Genomic DNA, 22,598 nt, shown 5'->3' on the forward strand with positions numbered 1-22,598 from the left:
TCTGGGAGTCCAGAGCTCCTGATCTGGAGCTCCTTGCTCCTGCTCTGGGAGTCAGCTGTGCAGTTTGGGACCAGTGTGCCACATCCCCCTGCACCTGGGCTTCCTGCCTGGCACTGTCCACGTGTGGCACTGTCACTTCTTCCACCCCTGACCTAGCAGGAGTCAGAGTGAAGCAAAAGTCAACAATGTGGTGGCCCAGAAACCACCCGTGTCCTGGGCTGCAGCAGCAGCATGACCAGCAGAGCAAGGGAGGGGATTCTCCCCCTCTGCTCCACTCTGGTGAGAGCTCCCCTGCAGTGCTGGGGTTCCCAGCATAAGAAGGACACGGAGCTGTTGGAGTGAGTCCAGAGAAAGCCACACAGATGATCCAAGTGCTGCTGAGAGAGGCTGAGAGAGTTGGGGTTGTTCAGCCTGGAGAAGAGAACCCTTGGGTTTGGGCTCAGAGCTGCACAGGTGCAGTCCCATCACAGTCAGCTAAGAGGGTAATCAGGGCTTCTTCAAGCTACCACCAAGACAACCCATCGAAACACCTTTCAGAATGGTAGGAACAGCAGTTTTAGTCCATATTCACATAAACATCAGTCCTAGAGCCACTCTCTCCAACTCCCTGAAAGGAGGTTGGAGCCAGGGGGGGGTTGGGCTCTTTTCCCAGGCAACTCTCAGCAAGACAAGAGGGCACAAGAGGTCTCAAGTTGTGCCAGGGGAGGTTTAGGTTGGACATTAGAAAGAATTTCTTGATGGAGAGGGTGATCAGGCATTGGAATGGGCTGCCCAGGGAAGGGGTGGATTCTCCATCCCTGGAGATATTTCAAAAGAGCCTGGATGTGGCACTCAGTGCCATGGGCTGGGAACCACGGGGGGAGTGGATCAAGGGTTGGACTTGATGAGCTCTGAGGTCCCTTCCAACCCAGCCCATTCCATGATTCTATGAATGCACACCAGGGTTGGCTCTGCTCTGGTGAGAGGATGAGACAGTTGGGAGAAGGCTCTGGGAAGACCTTAGAGCCCCTTCCAGTACCTGAAGAGGCTACAGGAAAGGTGGGGAGGGACTTGACAAGGGAATGGAGTGATGGAAGGAGGGGGAATGGCTTTAAACTGAAAGGGAAGATTTAAGTTACACATTAGGAAGACATTTTTTGTTTGAGCCCAGCCCAAGTTTGCTCTAGGACCTGACTGATGCTATTTTTCAAGTTGCTCACTTGCAAAGAATTCCTCTGACCACCTCAGTGTCACATCACACCATCAGTGCAGCCACGGGGCCAGGTCCTCTCCCTCTGCCTCTCCCTCTCCCTCTCCCCCTCTCCTCTCCTCTTCTCTCCTCTCCTTTGGGGCTCAGGGCAGCCCCTCTCCTCCAGGAGCAGGGCTGGGGTCAGTCAGAGGGCTTTTTACAAGGGTATGGAGTGATGGAACAAGGGCGAATGACTTGGAACTGAAAGAGGGGAGATTGAGGTTGGACATTAGGAAGAAATTCTTCACTTGAGACCCCCCCTGCAGTGCTGGGTCCAGTTGTGGAGTCCCCAGCAGCAGAAGGACACAGAGCTCCTGGAAGGTGTCCAGAGCAGAGCCACTGAAATGCTCAGAGGGCTGAGCAGCTCCCTGGGAAGCCAGGCTGAGGGCTTGGGGTTGTTCAGCCTGGAGAAGAGGAGGCTCCCAGGTGAGCTCAGAGCAACCTTCCAATATCTGAAGGGGCTCCAAGAAAGCTGGGGGAGGGCTTTGGACACGGGGGGGTGGGGAGAGGACAAGAGAAATGGGTTAAAACTTGGAGAGAAAGGGGAGATTGAGGTTGGACATTAGGAAGAAATCCTTTAATTTGCTGAGCCCCTGACCCAGGCTGCCCATGGAAGCTGTGGCTGCCCCATCCCTGGCAGTGTCCAAATCCAGGCTGGATGGGGTTTGGAGCAACCTGGGCTGGTGGGAGGTGTCCCTGCCCATGCAGGGGGTTGGGACTGGATGAGCTTTAAGGTCCCTTCCAACCCAAACCGGGCTGTGATGCTATGAATCAGCAGCCTTGGGGCAGGGTTGGCAGCAGTGGGAGGTGGGTGCCAGCTCTCCCTGGCTCTGAGGCTGCCCCTGGCCCTGCTCCCCCCTGCCAGGTCTATGGCCACGTTTTGTCACCTCGCACACCTGAGTGTGAGAAGGAGATGTCCGGAGCCCAGCAGCGTATCAAGAACAGATTTATTTAAAAAGTGACAATCACATGGTTCACCTCGTGAAGAGCTCTGCAGCCCGGCTGCGGCCCCTGCGCTCCCCGGGAGCACCTGGAGTGTGTGAGGAGCAGCAGGGCAGCGAGGGCTGGCGTGGCGGTGCCCGCAGGAGCCCAGGCTTGACCTAGCCAAGAGCTGATGGAGACAGATGCTTGCAGCCCCCCCGGCGGTGAGGAAGGTGCCGGGTGGCCGGGGACCACCCCAGGTGCATCCCAGCGTGTGGTGCGGAGCCGCGGAGTCAGGCAGGGGCGGCCCCTCGGGAGGACGCGCGGGTAGAAAAAAATACAAAACCAGGGTCTCTAGAAAACGTTGATTCTGGCGCGATAGAAAATAGAGCTGCATCTGCCTGATTGTGGGAAGCGATCGGGTCTGGTGTCCGGCGTCCCCCCGGGGGGCGGGAGGGCACTGCCTGGGGGCTGCCGTGCCTGGGAACCCCGGGAGGAGCCCCGGCCCCGCACCCCTCAGCCCACCTTGGCCTCCTTGTGGTGTTCCCGCCGCAGAGCTCGGGGCAGCTTGGGGTTGATGAAGAATCCTTTCAGGAACAAGTCCCGGACAAAGTAGGGCAGGTAGCGGTGGATGAAGTACATCAGGCCGAGGCCCTGCCCCGGGTAGTAGCGCACGGCGGGGCTGGCGGCCAGGAGCCCGTCCGTGATGCTGTTCACCACGGCGCTGAGGTCCTCCACGGCCACCTTCATGAACTGGATGAACTGCCGGTTGATCTCCTCCACGTAGTCCTCGCCGTAAGCCTGCAGCAGCTCCGGGGGCAGGCTGGCCACCAGCCTCTGCTTCTGCAGGTTCCAGAAGGCAGGGTCGCATGTCGTCCCTGCAAGGACGTGGCCCCCCCGTCAACTGCTTGGCCCCCCCTCCTCAATTCTTATCCCCCATCCCCCTTCCCTCCCTGCCCTGTGGGTTGCTGGAACCCTGGCAGGGATCTGCCGTGAGGTGAAGGGATCGTGGTGGCTTTTCTGGGTTCTGTCTGCAATGGGGACTGTGCTCCCATAAGCTCACTGAGCCAGTCCTGTGGGCACTGGGGCTTCATCCTCACCCTCCTCTCACCAGCAAGAACCCACGGGATGGCCACCATCCCTAGGGAAGTGGCCAGGGGGAGGGGGCTCAGAAGCTGACTGCCAGCTGCTCCTGCCATTGCTCCATCCCTTCTCCCTCCTCGGGGTACAACCACTTTGCCTGTGGGTGCAGGCAGCGAGCAGGTCCCAACCTTCTCACCTGTTTTGTAGTATCCGGGCAGGACGATGCTGACTTTGACACCCCAGGGCTGGAGCTCACTGCGGAAGGTGTCCATGAGCAGGCTGAGGGCTGCCTTCGAGGCCCCGTAGGCTGCCAGGCAGGGGAAGGGGAGGTCACCTTGCAGGGACAAAAGGATGAGTGAGAGGGCTCAGGGGCAGGAAGGGACCGGGAGGGCTTGCGTGGGGCTGCGCTCCCGGTCACCACCCAAGGAAAGGGCTGATGAGGGTGCCAGGGGAAGCAGAGGTGCCTGGGTTGGGGGGTGAGGGTGGGGTGGGAGCCATCCCACACCACGGGGACGCTCAGCCCCAGGCTGGAGGTGCTGGGGGCCACGGGGGCAGCTCACCCGCGGGGCTGCTGACGGTGACGATGCGGCCGCCGGCGGAGCGGAGCAGGGGCAGCAGCCCCTTGGTGAGCTCCAGGGACCCGAAGAAGTTCACCTCCATGCAGGCACGGAACTTGCCCAGTGGTGACAGCTCTGCATCGGCGATGGTGTCGTTGAAGCCGGCGTTGTTCACCAGGCCCCAGAGCCCTGCAGGGATGGCATGCTCGAGAGGTCACCTGAATGGAGAATCCCCCACCCTGGGGCTCCCAGCTGCTCCTTGGCTCACGGGGCTCCTGCAGGGAATCGCAGGGTGCCCCGGGACAAGCCCCGTTAGCAGAGGTGCTGCAGGGACACAGGTGGTGCTGGTGGAGGATGAGCCCTGCCATGCCAGCTGGGAGCTCAGTGGGGCCCCAAGGGGTGCCAGGGGCTCCTACCTGTGCTGTTGGTGTGGGCCTGGATGTGCTGCAGGACACGCTGGATGTCCCCTGGTTTGGTCAGGTCCATCTGCAGCAGTGTCAGCCTCGGTGAGCAGCTCCTGCGCAGCTCCTGGGCTCCGGGCCCCTGCGGGTCCAGCACGCTGGCAAACACCCTGAAGCCCATGGTGTCCAAGTGCCGTGCTGTTGCCTGCCCAAAGCCCGAGTCACAGCCTGAAAAAAAGGCCAAGAAGAGCCCTGGAGTGGCCAGTGAAAGCTGCTGGCCTGCTGGTCCCCAGGGATCCCTCCAACACTGCCCCTGCCTCCCCAGGGACCAAATCCTCCGGCACCACTCCCCTGCTCAGGGCTTGCCAGCCCACTCCAGTTCCAGCCCCTCTGTGGATGTGACCTTCCCCTGGGACATTCGCAGGCTGTGGAGCTGCTGTTTTCTCCCCTATCACACGTGGGAAGAAAAAACATTCCCTTATCTACAACCCCATCTCCCCGAGTGATGCGAGATGTGGGCACAGCACAAGGAGGCACCGGGGTGGCCCAGAGCCCAGCAGAAATGTGCAGTGGGAGCTGTTGCCCCTGAAACGTCCTCCAAAAGCTCCATGGAGCACCATGAGGAGCTGGAACAAGGCTTTGTGGGATGCAGAGCCTTTCCCTGACTGCTTTTCAGCTCCCAGAGATGGTGGCCAAGAGGCACAGCCCCTCTTTTGAGAAAAGGGTGCCTGGGACAAGCCCCGCTAGCAGAGGTGCTGCAGGGACACAGGTGGTGGTGGTGGAGGATGAACCCTGCCATGCCAGCTGGGAGCTCAGTGGGGCCCCAAGGGGTGCCTGGGGAGAAAACAGGGATCCCAGTCTGTTCCTGCCACCCTGCACCCTTCCTGGGAGCATCCAACGGGAATGTTCGGGGTGGGGGGAGCACAGGGTGCTGCCATGCCCAGTGCCACCCTCACCTCTTCCATCTCAGCTCACGCAGGGCCAGTGCAGGTGACACTGTCACCCTCAAAGGCAGTGTTGGGGTGGCAGGGGGACAGCCTGGGCGGGAGGTGGGTGTTGCAGGCCAGTGGCCGGGGTGGAGCGGCCGAGATGCAAACAAACATCAGGAGCAGCAAGGTACAGACTGTTCCCGGGGCCGATGGCAGTGCTGATAGCTCAGGGAGCCCGTGCCACCACTGCTTGCCTGGCCACATTAACCATTAACTGGAGAGAGCTGCAGGATCAGCCCCACGGCCCCTGCACCCTCCTGCCTGCCACCCATGGGTGCTCCTTAGGACATCCCTGGGAAAGGCCTCTATCCAAAGACTGGGAACACCCTGGGGTAGGCACAAGGGTGGCCCTGGGCACTGCCACTTGCTCCACGGGTCCCCTCCAGACATGGGACCCCTCCCACCACCCGCCCTTCCAGCCCTAGGGTGGGCTTGGGGACTGCTCCCCCTCTCCCCCACCCCAGCTCCCTGCTTCGTCACCCCCCAGCTTGACCTCAGTTTGAGGTCTCAGGGTGCCACCTAAGCCATCTTGGGCTCAGTGTCCACGGGCTGGTCCCCAGCTCAGCTTTACCTTATTGCTGCGTCAGAAACCCGTAATAAAGCCCCTGGCCTGAGGCCAGGGTGATAACACACCCCGGAGGAGCTCAGCCAGCAGGAAGGGGGGGGCAGGCACAGCCTTTTCCCAGCAGAGCCACCCAGCACCCACCATGTGTGGCTGCCGGGCTGCCTCAGCATCCCCCTGGCACCCCTCGGGTGTCATCCCTGGTGCTGCCAGGGATGCTGAAGGCTGCTTCACCTCTCCCCTCCATGGGAACAGTGGCTGGACAGATAAGGTGCATTTTGCTTTTCTCAACGAGAAAAGGGAGAAAACTGCAATAAAGATAAGGTTTAAAAATAAAAGTGCTTGGGGCCACAGCCTCACCGTGCTGCCGGGACACAGCTACCTGCCCTGCTCCTGACTCAGCCAGGAAGAAAGAAAAAGCTTCCAGTCCAAACACACAGCACCTCATCACTTCCTGAGCCCCAAAACACCGGGAAACAACCCAAAAAAACCTGAGGGAGCCAGGAGCTCGTTTCAGGCAAGCCTGGCAAGGAGGGAGCAAACACGGCTGCTGCTGTCCCAGCCAGGCTGCGTTTGTTTTGCCTCAGAGGAGCAGGGCGGTCGGAGGGTTTGTTTCGGAAGTTTTAATTTATTCACACACACACACCAAAAAAAACCCCAAAAAACAAACACAAACCCCAAAACCCCTCTGGGAGGCTGGCGGGAGGCCCGGGGCCGGGAGGCCGAGGATGCTCTGGTGTTATTTAAGGACTCAAGCGCTGCTCAGCTTCCCGACTGCCGCGCTCAAGAGCGCAGGGAGGGGAAATCAACCCCCGCGGGACCGGGACGCGTGGCCCCGAAGCACGGCAGCTCGCCCAGGGCTCTGCTCGCTCCTCGTGGCTACCGGCACCCCAGGCCACCAGCCATACCGACGCTGGAGCCGTGGCTGCTGGCTCAGCCCTCCCCGGAGCGCTGGAGCCGGGCAGTCTGGGGTCTCTGCGCTGCCCCGACAAGGCTGGAGCGGGGCAGCCGCCGCCGAGGATGCTGCATCAGCCGGAGATGCCGGCGCCAGCTCCCTCCTGTCCCGGCTCCTGCCTTTCCAACCGGGGTTTGTATCCGGTGGGATGGAAGGACGGCGGCTGGAGCCGGCACAGGGAGGACGGCGGAGGAGTGAGGGCGGCTCCAAGCCCCTTTCCCATCCCCCTGCAGCCCCCGGGGGCTTCTGCTGCAGCTGGAGCAGAGCCGGGATGCAAACTGAAACGTGTTTGCCTTGCCTGCTGGAGAGGGACTGTGTGTGATGGGATGAGGGGCAGTGGTTTGAATGAGAGGAGATTTAGATGGGATGTTCAGTCTGGAGAAGAGAAGGCTCCAGGGAGACCTCAGAGTGACCTCCCAGTGTCTGAAGGGGCTCCAGGAAGGCTGAGAGGGACTGTGTGCAAGGGCCTGGAGTGATGGGATGAGGGGCAGTGGTTTGAATGAGAGGAGATTTAGGTGGGATGTTAGGAACAAGTTCTTTGCCATGAGGATGGGGGAACAAGGGCACAGGTTGCCCATGGCTGAGGCCTCAGCCCTGCAGATATTCAAGGTGAGGCTTGAGGAGGCTCTGAGCAACCTGAGCTGGGTGAGGGTGTCCCTGCTGACTGCAGGGGGGTTGGGCTGGGTGACCCTTGGAGGTCCCTTCCTTCCAACCCAAATTATTCTATGATGCTACCAAACCTGCAGGCTCAGCAAGCCAGGGCAAACACTTGCCCCAGGGGCTGGCTGGGCAGAGCAGCTCAGCAGCAACCCCGGGGACTTTGCAGAATCTCCAACCACTGCAGTGCTCTCCCCCAGGAGTGGGACACATCAGCCACCCCTGGGACTTGGACACAAGAAGCCTCTGCTTTCCCATCTCAAGCAAGCAAAAGGGTCTGGCTCCAGCACACACCTCCAGCATGTTGGGGTGCAGGGAGCACAGAGAGGCCCCACCACCAGCATGGCCCAGAGGTGCCCCTCACCTGTGGAAGCCACTGGAGGGGCTGAACCCCTGCCAGGCTGCCCACAGGGCTGGGCACCACTCGCCTTCCCCTGATGCTGCAGTGAGCCAGGCTGGGCTTGGTGCCACCAGCTGAAGCCACTGTCCCAGCTGGGATCAGGCACATTTCTCTGGGGTGACTCAGGCATGGCACGGTGCTGCCTTATTTTCCTGTCTCAGGTATTCGTGCTGCTCCTGTAGCCAGCACCAAGCCTGCCAGGCATGGGCTGAAAATCCACACCCCAATTTGCTGAGAAGAGCTGAGATTGGTGACAGGGTGGCCACATCCCAGGAACTGCCAACCACCCACACAGGACACGATGGGGGGGCTGGTGGCAGGGGTCCACAGAGTGGGAGAGCCCTCCCCGTCCCTGAGCCACGAGCTGTGCATATCCAGCCTTGACTGTGAGCTCAGCATCCTCATCCCTGAGCTACAAGCATCATCTCCAAACCAGGAGCCAAGCACCCTCATTCCCAAACAGAGAGCCCCGTGCATCCTCACCCCTGAGCCATGCACAGTGGGTGAGGACCAGAAGTGCACCCAGGCTGCAGATGCCCCACGTGGCTGCAAAGCTGCCCAGAGCTTGCTGGGTGCCTGGGTGCAGTGGCAGCTCCCCAGGAGCTGCTCTCTCCGTGGCCACCCCTGCCCAGGAGCCTGGCATGGCAGCTGCAAAGGGACTGTCCCAGGACTGCACATCCCTGGGATGCTGCCCTGGCAGCGTGGGCAGCCCCAGGAACACCCGGGGCAAGGAGAGGTGGGGTGTGGGGCATCCTTTGGGACTGCTCTAGATGTCACCCAGGCCAGAGGCAGGCAGGTGGCCACCAGCTGGGTCAGGGCCCTGCAGCAGCATTGCTCCCCACCCCGTTCTGCCCCACAGGTCACCACAGCCCTGTCTGTCACTGCTCCCTGAACCCCAGGACATCCATCCCACACCCCCAGCACAGAGCTGCTGGGCTGTCTGTCTCACCACCCTGTCTGAGATGCCAAGATGGGACTTTCACCGCTGTCACCAGCCCCGGCCCAGCATGGGGCTCAAGGACACATCAGGCCGAGTGGATTAACCCGCTGAGCTGCTTTTAACCCGCTGTTTCCGGAGGCTCAGGCTCAAATCCTGCCCGGGATGCCAAGCTAAACACAGATGACATTTTGCTCCGAGGTGTTGCCTGCTGGGCCCACCAGGATTCGCTGCTGCCACCTCCCATCCCGCTCCTCCGGGGCTCAGCCCGGTGGCGCTGGGGACGGATCCCGGCGCAGCTCCCTGGTCCCAGCTCCGTACTGGGAGCGCTGGGGGTGACGACGCCCGGGGTGATGTGGCAGGGAGCGGGATGCAGTGGGTGCCACCCCCCTAAAGGGGTCTGGGGAGAGGGTCCCTGCGTGGGGTAAGCACCCAGCAAAGGTCCCCGGTGGCCAACACCTCCCGGCTGCCGGGCTCGGCTCTGAAGCGAGGAGCAATGATGGTAGAGAGGGAACAAACTCTTGGCAGGGCCGTGGGGAGGGGGAGGATGTCAGGAGCAGCAGTGCCAGCAGCAGCTGAGCTGTCCCTGCCACCCACCAGCCCCGCTCCTCCCTGGCCACGCACCACCCACCCACTGCCCCCACTCCCCGTGGCATCACCAGGAGGAAGCCAACAGAGTGTCATGCTGGCAGAGGGACATCCCTGCTCCCCACGGAGCCTCCTGGGACCAGCACCACCACCCCCCTCCCCTCCCCAGGCACTGGGTGATGCTGCTGGCCCTCAGTGCCCTGTTTCAGGGGGGCTCAATAAACTAAATTAAACCCATTAAACCCAAATTCCTGGCAAGAGGACCCTTCAATAGATCCAATGGGCTGGGGGCCAGGCAGCCCCCCCAGGGCAGCCCGTGGCAGAAGGCAGAGCCAGGGATGCCCGGCAGCACAGGGGGCAGGGGGTGGCCCCACCTCCTCCCCAGGCTGGGGCCGGTGGCCAGATGGTGTGAATGGCCCCGGCTTAGCCCAGCATTTCTGCAGCCTCACACGCAATCACTTCCACCTGGGGAGACATCTTTCCCCGAACAAACCCAGGAAGGAGGGCGGGAGGGGGGGGGGAAAGCTGATTTTCTGCCCAGACAACCCGGAGCAGCAGAGTGGAGAGGAGCCCCGAGCTCAGCACGGATGCTCCTGAGTCCATTTCTTGGATGCTCCCGAGTCCAAGCCCATCTCTCAGGAGCAGCCCCAGCTCCCGTCCCTCAGCACTGGGGACTCAGTGGCACAAGAGCAGCCCCGAGCTTCGGCAGAGTGGGGACTCACAGCCCTCCCCATCACTGTCACTAAAAGCCACCCAGGTGCCTTAACCCCCTGCCAAAATGCAGCCGGGCTGGACCTCAGCCACCTTCTCCTGCTCCAAGCCAGTGCCTGGTGAGATGCTGGAGGAGTCTGGACCCACCCGGGAGCTCAGAGGCAGCCTCGGTGCTGGCTGTAAGCCCAGACCTGTTCAGCTCAGCCTCAGGGCTTGCATCAGCAGGTGCAAAAGCTCTGGAGTCTTTCTCAGCTGGAGAAGGAACACAGAGCAGCCCGGAGAGCCCCAGCACAGCAGTGATGCTGCTGCCAGCCAGCTGGGGACCAGGAGGGGTGAAGGAACTGCTGCTCCTCCAAGAAACGTGGCCACACTTTGGGGTTTTGCAGAAAAAGGGCACGGGGAATTGGAGACTGACTCCCCAAAAAGGAGCAGCCAGCCTCGGGATTCAATGTCCCATGGGCAGGGATGAGCAGGAAAAAACAGCAAGGCCTTCACCCAGGAAGGGGCACATCCCACATCAGAGCTAATCCAGGAGAGAGAGATGCTCCCCTGAGAAGAGGAAGCTGTGAAGAGCTCCAGCAACGACTGGGTTAATAATCACCTCCCAAGGGAACACAGAGAGCCAGGAATGTGACACCAGAAGCCACCACAGCCATCCATCACCAACAGCTGCCACTGAGAAGGCCACCAGAGCCCAGGGATGGCTCAAGAGGTTCTATGCTGGTCACACGTCCTTTTGGAGAGGGAGAGGTTGGGTCAGAACCAGGCTGGGACAGAACCAGGCTGGGACAGAACCAGGCTGGGACAGAACCAGGCTGGGAAGCTCCAGCAGCCACATCTTCAATGCAGCCCTGAAGATGCTCCCAGGGAGCAAGGTGGTGGCAGCAAAGCCAGGTCTGGGACACCTGCTGGGAGCAGCCCAAGGCTGCAAAGGGCTCTCAGCAGGTTGGAGAAACACCAGCCAAGCTCCACATCCACCTCTTACCTGGGACAGCATCCCAGGTCCCAGGAGGTCAGGCCCAAGCTTTGCCCCAGGCAGGGCTAAGTCATCCAGAAGCAGCAGAAGGGAAGCTCAGCTGTTCTACAGAAGTCACCCTGAATCATCACCCCCTGGGCACTCCAGGGAAGGTGATTCTAGGCAGGACAATAAAGCAGGACCAGGAGAAGCTCTGACCACATGGTGGGTCAGCTCAGCCATGGAAGAGCCCTGTGCAGGACAAGCTGTCCCTGCATCCACTGCACCAGAGAATCACAGAATGGTTTGGGATGGAAGGGACCCTAAAGATCATCTGGTCCCAACCCCCTGCATGGGCAGGGACACCTCCCACTACACCAGGCTATGCCCAAACCCCCATCCCTCCTGGCCTTGAACACCTCCAGGGAGGGGCAGCCACAGCTTCCCCAGGCAACCTGACTACAGAGAAGTCACCAGGGGCTGGGACACGGGGTGGCAGCCAGGACAAAGCCAGACTGGGACAGTGCTGACCAAAGAAATCACTCTGAGCAAGCCCAGGGGCTCATGATGCAAAACAGGGCAAAGTCTGCAAGGCCACAACAGAGCCCCAGTGGTTTCAGAGGGGTTGAAGCAGTTCACGGGCATCTTGGTGATGAAATTCTATTTTGCTTGTAAGGTGCCATCTCCTCACTCTCTGCATCACAAAAATAAACTCCTGCCACAAGCCCAGGCAAGCAGAAAAAGAGGTGCAAGCCCTGCCCATCCCCACATGGCAATGGGTTCTGTGGTTGCACGAAGTGTATTTTCTCTTGAAAGATCCACGTGGAGCTCAGATTATTTTTTTTCAGGGCCTGAGCAAAACCACTTGTGTGTGTACCACTTGTGCTTCAGCCAAGCCTGCTGGCTGTTGAAATACTTGGAGCTGTTTAGACCTCGACCTCAAGCCACACCAGTTCCATTCCTCCCCAGTTTAAGTTGTCCCCTCCTCACCCTCCTGCTCTTAAGAGTCAGATTTTGAGCATCAAAAGGTTATTTTTGTGCATTTTCCCCATAAGAGAGGAAGGTGGCCCTCCAGGCTGATGTGCTTGGACACAGCTGTGGTGACACAGGCTGAAGGACCCCACAGATGCCCCTGGGCTTGGGACAGCACAGAGGAGAAGTCACCATGGGATGGATGCACACCACAGGCTCGTGTCCAGCTTGTCACTGGGATGCTGGAGAGGAGCAAGCATGAGTCATGGTGGCTTTGGCCATGAGAAGCAGATGTGCATGGCATGGGGCTGATGGCAGACTGGAATATGGAATATGGAGGGGAGATAAGGGCTAAGAGATGAGAAATCTGCTCTGGTGTGTCTGGTGGAAGCTGAGAGACCCATCACAAGAAGACCACCACAAGAAACAGAGAAAGGCTTGAAAGAAAAGGCCAGAAATTGAAGGTTTCTGCAGAAGACACCAGGGTGGGCACCTCCTCCAGGACCTTGACTCACCTGCACATCCCCTCCTCTCCATCCCCAGCCTGTCTGGGGAGCACCCACCATCTGGCACCCCTGGGTCATCAGCCCACCAAAGCCTGTAAAGCCCCAAACTGCTTTTCAAGATTACAGCAAATCCCAGGGCAGCCCCAGAGGAAGCAGGAATGCCAGGGGAAGCAGCTCCCCAGCAGGAAAGGTGGTGATAAAGCTCTGGGGACTGGGGGAGGAGGCCGGTGGTGTCAGAGGGAAGAAAGCAGAAACCTGGTGCATGGAGAAGGCTGGGACAGAAGAAGAGGGATTGGAGACTCCCAGCAGCCTGGAGAACTGAAGAAGTGGCTAACAGGAACATGCTGGGCTAGGTTAAAAGGAAAACACCCCAAACTATCCCTATAGCAACACCCTGAGAGCAAGAGTGCAAAGGTCCTGGGTGGCTTCCACCTTGCTGCTCCACAGCAGAACCTGAGATGGCAGGAGGGACACAGGGAGGGGACGAGGTGTGAAAGCCCTGCAGCCATTCAAAGATGGAGCATTCAGTGTCCCAGCTGGGGTTACAGAATCCCAGAGTGGTTTGGGTTGGAAAGGAACTTTAAAAGCTCCTGTAATTCCAACCCCCTGTATGGGCAGGGACACCTCCCAGCAGCCCAGGTTGCTCCAAGCCCCCTCCAGCCTGGATTTGGACACTGCCAGGGATGGGGCAGCCACAGCTTCCATGGGCAACCTGGGCCAGGGGCTCAGCACCCTCAAATTAAAGAATTTCTTCCTCATGTCCAACCTCAATCTCCCCTCTTCAAGTTTTAATCAATCTCCAGGGTGCAGAGCAGCTCTGTGTCCTGTAGGGTTTTATATAGATTCACAGACTGGTTTGGGTTGGAAGGGACCTTAAAGCTCACCCAGTCCCAACCCCTGCATGTGCAGGGACACCTCCCACCAGCCCAGGTTGCTCCAAGCCCCATCCAGCCTGGACTTGGACACTGCCAGGGATGGGGCAGCCACAGCTTCCATGGGCAGCTTGGGTCAGGGTTCCATCACCCCTACAGGAAAGAATTTCTTCCCCCTAACTCATCTCAATCTCCCCAAGAAGAAAAGAAGGCAAACACTTGCCCTGGTCTTCACTTTGAAGACTCCCTCCACCCCAGCAAGCAAAACCCTCACTGAGTAAGCCCACCATCCCTGCTACTACCAGGAGTAAAGCAGCTCAGCTGTTCCATAAGCAGCTCCCAGCTTGAGGGAAGCCAGGCTCACTGGTGGGTAACACAATCCCAGACCTCATTAAGGATGGGCTGCTCATTGGGCTGGAGGGCAGGGACTGCCTCCACTCCTTCCCTCCATCAGCATCCGTTCCCATCTGACAATCTCATTTCAGCAGGGAAGTCTCTGCTTTGTTGCTCTCATGTCCCTGCATAACCCCAAGTGCTGATCAAACCAGCTTGGGTTTCTCTGCCCAACTCCCTTCTCCTGCACCCTGCGACTTCTCCCCCCCCTCTGCCTCCTCCTCAGCTCATTGGGGCTGGGGAACAGTGCTAAAAAACCCACCCTGACAAGTCCCTGGTTTTAGGGGGCTATGAAAAGGATTACTTAAGAGATCAGTGAGAAAAACCCAAACATATCTCCCCAAACAGCTGCGGTGAGCAGGGCAAGGGACCCATTTCTAAAGAAACTCAGGAGAATCCTAAAGCTACATGGGGAAAGCTTCAGCCCTGCAAAGAAAGGCAGAGAACACAGGATTCCTGCTCTGCTCCCAGGAGCTAAAACTCCTGAGTAGAGAGTTAAATATTGCCCCTCTTTTTTTTTTTTTTTCATCCCCTCTTTTCATTGCTTGTACAGCAGGGCTGACGTTTGGGTGTTTGGTTTTGGTCCTGTCCCCCCCTCAGCTTGGAGGAGCAGTTGTCTCTGCTGTTAATTTTTAATAGATCCTGGAAAAACCTGAGCTGTTCCAGGGAATGAGCTGATTTGCAGCCTGCACTCAGCCTGGGAAAGGCCCTGGGTATCTGACCTGGCTTCAGCACCTCCAGAACCAGAGCAGCCGTTGGCTGTGGAGAGCTCAAGCATCTCTGCACAAAGCTTTAACTCATTGCAGGGCCACACTGCCAAACACAGACTGCCCTGGGGCAGAGATGCCCATCCCAGAGCCCCTGATACCTCAATCACCTGATTTATAGGAGGGCTGAGCAGCTCCCTGGGAAGCCAGGCTGAGGGATTGGGGTTGTTCAGCCTGGAGAAGAGGAGGCTCCCAGGTGAGCTCAGAGCAACCTCCCAATATCTGAAGGGGCTTCAAGAAAGCTGGGGGAGGGCTTTGGACACGGGGGGGTGGGGAGAGGACAAGGGAAATGGGTTAAAACTTGGAGAGGAAGGGGAGATTGAGGTTGGACATGAGGAAGAAATTCTTGAATTTGAGGGTGCTGAGCCCCTGGCCCAGGCTGCCCATGGAAGCTGTGGCTGCCCCATCCCTGGCAGTGTCCAAATCCAGGCTGGATGGGGCTTGGAGCCACCTGGGCTGGTGGGAGGTGTCCCTGCCCATGCAGGGGGTTGGGACTGGGTGAGCTTTAAGGTCCCTTCCAACCCAAACCAGTCTGTGATTTATCTGAAAAATAGTTCTAAGAGACAGCATCATAGTGCAGACAGGAGCAATACTCTTTCACCAAGGAAAACAATTTACCTTTGTGACAGAAGAGTGAGAATCCCAACATCTGGATCAAATCTCTCCATCCTGCCACACTCACCAGATGCTTCAACATCTGCTGAGTCCACTGCAGCTCCACTTGACCACAATCACGTTGCAAAACCTCCCTTAACCTTGGGGGGGGGGGGGGATCTGAAGCTCTGACCCGTTTCAGAGGGTTAATGGGGCGTGCAATGGTAATGAGAACCTCACCAGGGAACCTTGGGCTTCCTGAGTGAGGAAGGAGAAGAGGAGAACACTGCAGGTCTGGCTCTGAAGCATCCGTGCAGTTTTGTTCCCCGAGATGATGTGCTGGGGGACAGATGGCTCTGCAGGTGCCTCCTGGCTCTGCAGGCTGCACCAAAGAGCAGCAAGAGACCCAAATTCCCTCCCCCAGGCTGCAGCCCTCTGACTTTGGGTTATTTCAGAGCCATCTGATTCAGGTGCAGCCTTCCCAGACAGAGCAAGGATTCACAAATTTTAACTTCTCATGCAAGTGTAAGAACTGAAACTTTCCAACACACCTCAGGTCTCCCCTCTGCCCTGGCCAAACCCTGAAGGCTCTGCAGGGTCTGCAGGCTGGGTTGCATCTGGGCAAAGATCTGCAGGAAACTCGAGGGGGGGGTCTCTGCAAAGCCCCCCCAGCAGTGTCACACAACAGAGCCACACAACAGCAAGGGACTGGCAGAGCTCCCACTGCCCTGCAGGGTCCTGGGATGCTCAGGGCCATCCCTCCACCACCTCGAAACACTGAACCCAGGGGTGTTGGACCCCTCCTGTGGACTCACCAAATTGCACAGGCATTCCCTAAGACCACAAGGACCAAAGGATGATCTTGGCTCAAGTCTAAACCGATTTGGGTCAAAACCAAGCCTTGAGGCCAAGCAGCAGCAGCCCAGGGTGCCCTGCCTCACCCTGATGGTGAGGGGTGCCAGGTATCACCTACCCTGCCCGAGCAACCCGGGGTCAGGCAGCTGTCTGTGCCCACCCTGCAGGCATGGCCAAACCCTGTGTCTCATCTTCAAGGCACGTTGGGCTTCTGGGCAGGCTCAGAGTAGCTGGAGATGGCTGCAATCCCCTTCCCAGCCCTGGGCCAGAGCAGCTGAGCTCCGCTCCCATCCTCAGTCCCGACTCCCATCCTCAGTCCTGACTCCCATCCTCATCCCATCTGTCCTGCAGGGGCTGACCTCTCCCAGCCCAGCCGAACAGGAGGGCATTCTCCTCGGTGCAAACAGCTGTGACCTCCCCCAGGAAGGCAGCATTAACACTTTCCTCCCCCAGCCACACTCCCAGGGAAGCCAGACCATCGGGATGCAAAAGCCCCGAGGTCGCAGACACAGCTAAACACAGCACAGCAGGGACTAGTGGCCACCTACTTTGCTAGCCCAAGGGATGCACCCTGGGAGACCACAGCATTTCTTGCTCCCCTTCAGCAGCAGGCAGCAGCTGCCCTTCCCTGCTCTGGCCAAACCCCCAGCCCTGTGTGCAAGACCAGAAATGGAAATTTGCTGCACATGGGAAATGCTACAGTTTCCCAGTCCCTGCTTCTGGGGGGTCAGTCAGCAGCTCCATCCACATCTGCTCTGCTCCTTTCCCACCGAGCTGCTCAGTCAGTTTTCCTCCAACCCTTCCATCAACCAAGTTTTGAAGTCCAGGTCAGCACATGGGGCTGGAGCATCACATGCAGAGCTCAACCTGGGGATGATCCCAGAAGGGCTGGGAGAGCAGGTAGGGTTAGGACACCTCGATCAGGAGGTACAGCAGCTCCACAGCCACATTCTCTTGCTCCAGGTAAGCACTGCTGAACCTGTGCAACTCCCTGCTGCAGGATTAAGCCAGCAACCAAGAAGTATGTACAAGAGGAAGCAACGCTCAAATGTTTTTGGGTTGGGACCTGTGCTGTGCCATCCAGGCATGAGGAGGGGACTTTGTTGCATTTCTTAGCTGACCCACCCAGCGTGCCAGAAGCCCTGTCCCCAGCCTCACACAACCTCACTGATGCCCAGCACCCCCGGGGCACTCAACTCAGCACTTCACCATCTGCAGTGTTTTGCTTCCCACAGGGCAGGGGACGGAGGCCTGGCTGCCTCCTGCACTGCTCAGACACCAGCAGCAACTCAATATGCAGCTGCCAGGAGGTGTCCAGAATTAATCTGCAATAGAATCAGGGCTAATTACTATGCAAATAGTAATCAGGGCAGCAAGGGATGCTGTCCTGAGCAGAGCAGCCCTCGCATCTGGCCCCTGGCAGGCACCTGCTGCAGCAGCAGTGAGGAAACGCTGATCCCGCGCCTCGAACCTGTAAAACCACAAAGTATTTACAGCCAAGAGCAAACAGCAGAGCTGCAGAGGTGTCACCTCAACACACCAAGGCAAGAACACCTTGTTCCAGCCACTGACTCACTAATTATACGGGCAATGCCACCGAGCCAGGGCTGGCTTGACCCGGTGTGCCACAGGGCACCTGTGAGCACTGCCTGTCAGACATGTCCTCCCCAGGCAGCCCTGCCCTGCCACAGCTCTGACCTTCACTCACCTCAATATTCATCCATCCCCTGCCTTATTCCTCTCAGCTTCCTCTTCTGGAGAGATCTCCTCCCAACTTTTCACCAGTGCCACAGAGCCCTTCCAGCTGGAGGGGGCTCCTTTTCCCCAGAGCCACTCAGCATCCCCAGACCTAACTTCTTCGGGAAACAAAGACAAACCCCCTTCTCCAACTTGAGGGTCTCCAAGCCCACCACAGGCATTCCCACGAGGATGCAGGCTTCCCATCCACGGGAACAACACCTAGGTCATGCCCACGGGTTTCTCCCCCCTCTGCATCCACGCACAGCCAGCAGGACCCTCCCAGCAACACCCACCCTGACTCCACACTTCCTCCTCGCCCCGTGTCTGCCCCCACAGCCCCGCAGCAAAGCACCTGCTGGCCCCAGCTACCTTCAGCATCCTCCCGTCCCGCTGTCGGGAGGAAGGAGCAGGGAAAGTACTCGCATACCAAGTATCCCAAAGAGATTCAGCCACGATGTGGGAGCTCAGCACAGCCCCTGGAGCAGCTCTTCCCAGAGATGCTCCCACAAAGAAGGGAAACGCCCTCAACTTGCCACCAGCAGCTCCTGGGACTGAGCCCTGGATGAGGCAGCAGTGCCCAGCCCCGGGTAGTCCGTCGGCTCTGCTGTCGCCTCCAGAGATGCCACAAGAAGCTTTCTAGGAACCAGCGCGGCTCGGGATGGGAGAAGAGCCCGGTCGAGGCGCTTCCCCACCGGCGCTGCGGCTCCGCACCAGCCCCACCACGTGTCCCATCCACCTCCCCGGCTCCAGGGCAGGCAGCTCCCGGCATCGCGGGGCTCAGCGACTCACGGAGCCACTTGCGGGCGCCGACACAACTCCCTAGCGCGGGGGGACAGCAGTGACAGCCCGGCTGGCTCTGCTTGGACGTGGCGAGACGAGCGGGGACACCCGGGGCCGGGGGGAGGGGGGACCCCGCTGGCAGCCCCGCTCCGCTGGGACTCGGGGGGGGGTGCGGGTGCGCGGGGCCGTGGGGGCCGTGTCCCCCCGCACTCACCTGTCACCAGGACGGCTCTGCCCGCCACCGGCAGCAGCCGGCGAGGCGCTGCCCGCCACAGCAGCAGGCAGGCGGCGGCGGCGGCCAGGGCCAGCCCCAGGGGCAGCGGCAGGCAGGCGCGGCACAGGCTCTGCAGCCCGGCCAGCAGAGCCAGGGGCAGCAGCAACCCCCGGCCCGGCCCCAGGGCCCGCCGAGCCGCCCGCAGCGCCAGGCTACCGGCCAGGGCGGCCCACAGCGCGCCGTACGCCCAGCGTTCCAGCCCCGGCTCCATCCCGGGCCCGGCCCCGCCGCTGCCGCCGCGCCCGGCCCCGCCGCGCCCGTTTATAAGCGCCCAGGCGGGGGGGAGCGGGGCGGGGCCCGGCCCAACCCCACCAATGGGAATCGGGCGGACCCGAGCCGGGCACCGGGCACCGGGCACCGGGCACCGGGCACCGGCACCGGCACCGGCACCGGCACCGGCACCGGGCACCGGGCACCGGGCACCGGGCACCGGGCACCGGGCACCGGGCACCGGGCAGCGCGGCGGGAGACGCCGGGGGTCGGGGTATCTGCGGCTCGGCTCAGCTCGGGACATCGTGCCGCCTGGCTCGGCTCGGCACGGCTCGGGACATTGTGCCACCCAGGTAGGCATGGCTTGGCTTGGCTTGGCTTGGCTCGGCTCGGCTCGGGACATTGTGGCACCTCGGTGGGCACCTCTTGTTTCAACGTGGCTTAGAAAATCAATGCACCTAGGTAGGCACAGCTCAGCCTGGCACAGCTCAGCACGGCTCAGGACACTGTGCCACCCATTGTGCCACGGCTCAGCTCCGTTAAGGACAGCTCAGGAGATGATGCCAGCAGGGCAGGCATCCCTCAGCCTGGCACGGCTCTGCTTGGCACGACTCAGCCTGGCCCAGCTTAGCACAGCTCGGGACATTGTGCCACCTAAGTGGGCATAGCTCAGCTCGACACGGCTCAGCTCAGCTCAGCACAGCTCAGGATATGATGGCAGCTACCCAGACACAGCTCAGCTCCATTTGGCTCTGTTCAGCTCAGCTCAGCTTGGCACAGCACAGATCAGCACGGCTTGGCTCAAGATGTCACACTACCTACAGCACAGCTTCAGCTCACTTTGCCATGACTTGCCACACCATGGCTGGCACAGCTCGGCTTGGCTCTGCTCAGTTCTTCCCAGCTCCACATGGCATGGCCCAACACGGCTCAGCAAGGTTTCATTTGGCCTGGGCCCGGCTGGGTTCGGTGCCAGGCAGAGCTTCCCATCAGATAGCAGCAACACGTCCATCCCTGCCTGATGCCATGGCCAGAACCAGTGCCACCAACACCCTGCTGGGACCGGGGGGGCATGGGCCCCCCAGAGCCATCCCACCACCCTCACAGGGTGCTGCCCCAGCCAGATGCCACCTGGGTCCCCTGGAACATGCTGCTGAGATGTGAACCAGTTGCCAGCTCTGCTCTAGGAACCCGGGGATGTTGTGCTGATGTCCCCGGGCTATTCCAAATCACCGCTCGCTGCCCTGCTGTAGGTTTACCACCCCGAGCAGGCAGCACCCTGCCAACCCCCCTCTGCCAAGCATTACACCAGGGCTATGGTGTGGTGGAGCCGTGTGGGATGCCCCACTCCTGGCTTTGCCACAGCTGGTGTGGAGCCCCGTGCCAGGTCCGTGTCACCTCCGGTGAGCGCTGGCAGGAGCTCCCTGCACCGCCCCAGCCCCGGGGGGGGCAAAGTCCTCCCCTTGCCAGGGTTATTACCCAGGGTAATTGCTGCCGCTGGGCTCACCTCATTAAGCACCTTTAATGTTTCACCAAGTCTTTGTACCTGGTGATCCTTGGTGCGTCTCTGCCACCCAGCCCCGCCGGCCCTCGCCACATGGGACTGACCCGCGGTGCCCTCAGCGTGGGGTGAGGGGGGGGAGATGCTTCTGTGTGCCAGGACTGGACTCCAATCCTAAAGGAAACAGGCTCTGCCACCGGTGCCCACTGTCCCTGTGAGCCCAGGCAGGGGGGTGGTGGTGGTGGTGGCAGAGGTGATGCCTTCGCCATCCTTCTTGGAACCCCCCCCCCGTGGGACTGGCAGAAAAGCAGATTTCATCAGGAGCGGTGGTGGCAGCTCTGCAGAGCTCCTGTGACAAACAGGCTGAGGTGGTTTGACCGGGGTGTGGCTGTGGGACCCGGCTGGGTTCGCAGCCCTGCTCTTCCAGGAGTTGGAATGCCGGGAATGCCGGTGAGGTAGAGGAGGAGGAAGGATGTCCCTAACTAACAGCGTGGCCGTGGGCTGTCCCGCAGGAATCCACTTGCAGCACTGGGCTACTAAACTCGGGGAAAATAATGGATGTGGCCACAAAGCAGAGCCTCGGGGCACTTAGGATCTGAATAGAAGATTGGTAAACTTCTCCATCCCATATTACTTCCCCAGGGCTTGAAAAATGCCCTCAGTGAAAGGTTGTTTTCCAGAGATGTGGAGCATCTTCAAGCTGCAAGGGAGTAGGTTTAGACTGAACATTAGGAAAAAAACTTTCACAGAAAAAAAAAAGTCAGACACTGGACTAGGCTGCCCGGGGAGGTGGTGGTGGAGTCACCGTCCCTACATGTGCTTAAGGGTTGTTTAGATGTGGTGTTGGGGGATATGGTTTAGGGGAGAACTTTTTAGAGTAGGGATGGTTGGACTCAACGATCCCAAGGGTCTTTTCCAACCTGTGAGATTCTATGATTCCATAATCCTGATCCAGAGCTGTTGGGGGGGGTAAGGGATTGGGGTGAGGGATATGTAGCCAGAATGTGGAGTCCACACTGCTGTTGGTCGTTCAGCAAGGGCTGATGTGGCCATTTCCAAGTCACAATGGGAATTCATGCCTCTCCTTGAGGGCTGGGTTGCTTGTCCCTTCATCCATCCTTCCCTGAGCTCCTCACACGTGGTCTCAGGATGCCCTTCTTGTAGGACACCTCCAGATGGGTTGTGGATAGCCACGTGGAGAGCCAAAATAGCCATGGTTTAGTTGTGGCTGCCCCATCCCTGGCAGTGTCCAAGTCCAGGTTGGATGGGGCTTGGAGCAACCTGGGCTGGTGGGAGGTGTCCCTGAAGCCCTGGATGAGCTTTAAGGTCCCTCCCAACCCAAACCAGTCTGGGATTCTGTGGCTGGAGAAGGGGCAGGCAGTCACCCCTCAGCCCCAGCAGCCCAGCTGCCTCCTCTCTCCACTTCCACACCTTTCATCTTTTCAGCTTTAAGGTCCCTTCCAGCCCAAGCCATTCTCTGACATTATTAATCACTAACTCACACTGTTACCCTCACAAATGGGGGTGTAAGCAGGAGGAGCTGATGCTCTGTGCCCCCTTGCTCACTGACTCCCAGGGCTGGCAGGTCCCTGGGTTTGAGCCACCCTGAGCAGTGCTGGCCATGAAGGGGAGTTCCCTGGGTGGAAAAAAACCAAAAAAAACCCCAGAAATGTTGAACAAACAAATGCTGGTTTGTGCAGGGTGTGCTCTGGGTACCTGCAGAAGGAGGAAAGGTGCTCAGTGAGTATCACAGCTGCCCCATCCCTGGAAGTGTTGAGTTCCAGGTTGGATGGGGCTTGGAGCAACCTGGGCTGGTGGGAGGTGTCCCTGGTGGGGACAGAGCTCCCAGGTGAGCTCAGAGCAACCTCCCAATATCTGAAGGGGCTCCAAGAAAGCTGGGGGAGGGCTTTGGACACGGGGGGGTGGGGAGAGGACAAGGGAAATGGGTTAAAACTGGAAGAGGGGAGATTGAGGTTGGACATGAGGAAGAAATTCTTTAATTTGAGGGTGCTGAGCCCCTGGCCCAGGCTGCCCATGGAAGCTGTGGCTGCCCCATCCCTGGCAGTGTCCAAGTCCAGGTTGGATGGGGCTTGGAGCAACCTGGGCTGGTGGGAGGTGTCCCTGCCCATGCAGGGGTTGGGACTGGGTGAGCTTTAATGTCCCTTCACACCCAAACCAGTCTGGGATTCC

General features: G+C 59.6%; 1 protein-coding gene across 6 annotated transcripts; it reads right to left on the minus strand.

Annotated features, from left to right (window-relative positions):
• Positions 1-2,096: 2,096 nt before the first annotated feature.
• HSD11B2 (hydroxysteroid 11-beta dehydrogenase 2) lies at positions 2,097-18,948 on the minus strand. Of its 6 annotated transcripts, none has more exons than XM_071757168.1 (6): positions 18,638-18,948; positions 4,206-4,418; positions 3,793-3,978; positions 3,429-3,566; positions 2,675-3,027; positions 2,097-2,519 (listed from the first exon to the last, which is right to left on the minus strand). In XM_071757168.1, exons 1-6 carry the CDS (start codon positions 18,906-18,908, stop codon positions 2,112-2,114), a joined length of 1,569 nt encoding a protein of 522 aa, XP_071613269.1. In that variant the 5' UTR covers positions 18,909-18,948; the 3' UTR covers positions 2,097-2,111. The 6 variants fall into 6 exon arrangements, with proteins under 6 accessions (XP_071613269.1, XP_071613268.1, XP_071613266.1 ...); XM_071757167.1 differs by having other exon boundaries at positions 4,206-4,442; XM_071757165.1 differs by having other exon boundaries at positions 2,097-2,992.
• Between the last annotated feature and the right edge of the window lie 3,650 nt (positions 18,949-22,598).

Source organism: Heliangelus exortis, chromosome 13 (assembly GCF_036169615.1).
Source record: "Heliangelus exortis chromosome 13, bHelExo1.hap1, whole genome shotgun sequence".
NCBI classification, from domain to species: Eukaryota; Metazoa; Chordata; class Aves; order Apodiformes; family Trochilidae; genus Heliangelus; species Heliangelus exortis.

Excerpts from the sequence above, each read along its gene's own strand:
- HSD11B2 (XM_071757165.1), bottom strand. The coding sequence starts at position 18,908 with ATGGAGCCGGGGCTGGAACGCTGGGCGTACGGCGCGCTGTGGGCCGCC. Across the intron at positions 4,419-18,637 it reads CAGAGCCGTCCTGGTGACAG|GCTGTGACTCGGGCTTTGGG; the intron begins GTGAGTGCGGGG and ends CCTTTTTTTCAG. Across the intron at positions 2,993-3,428 it reads GCCCGGATACTACAAAACAG|AAGCAGAGGCTGGTGGCCAG; the intron begins GTGAGAAGGTTG and ends TGGAACCTGCAG.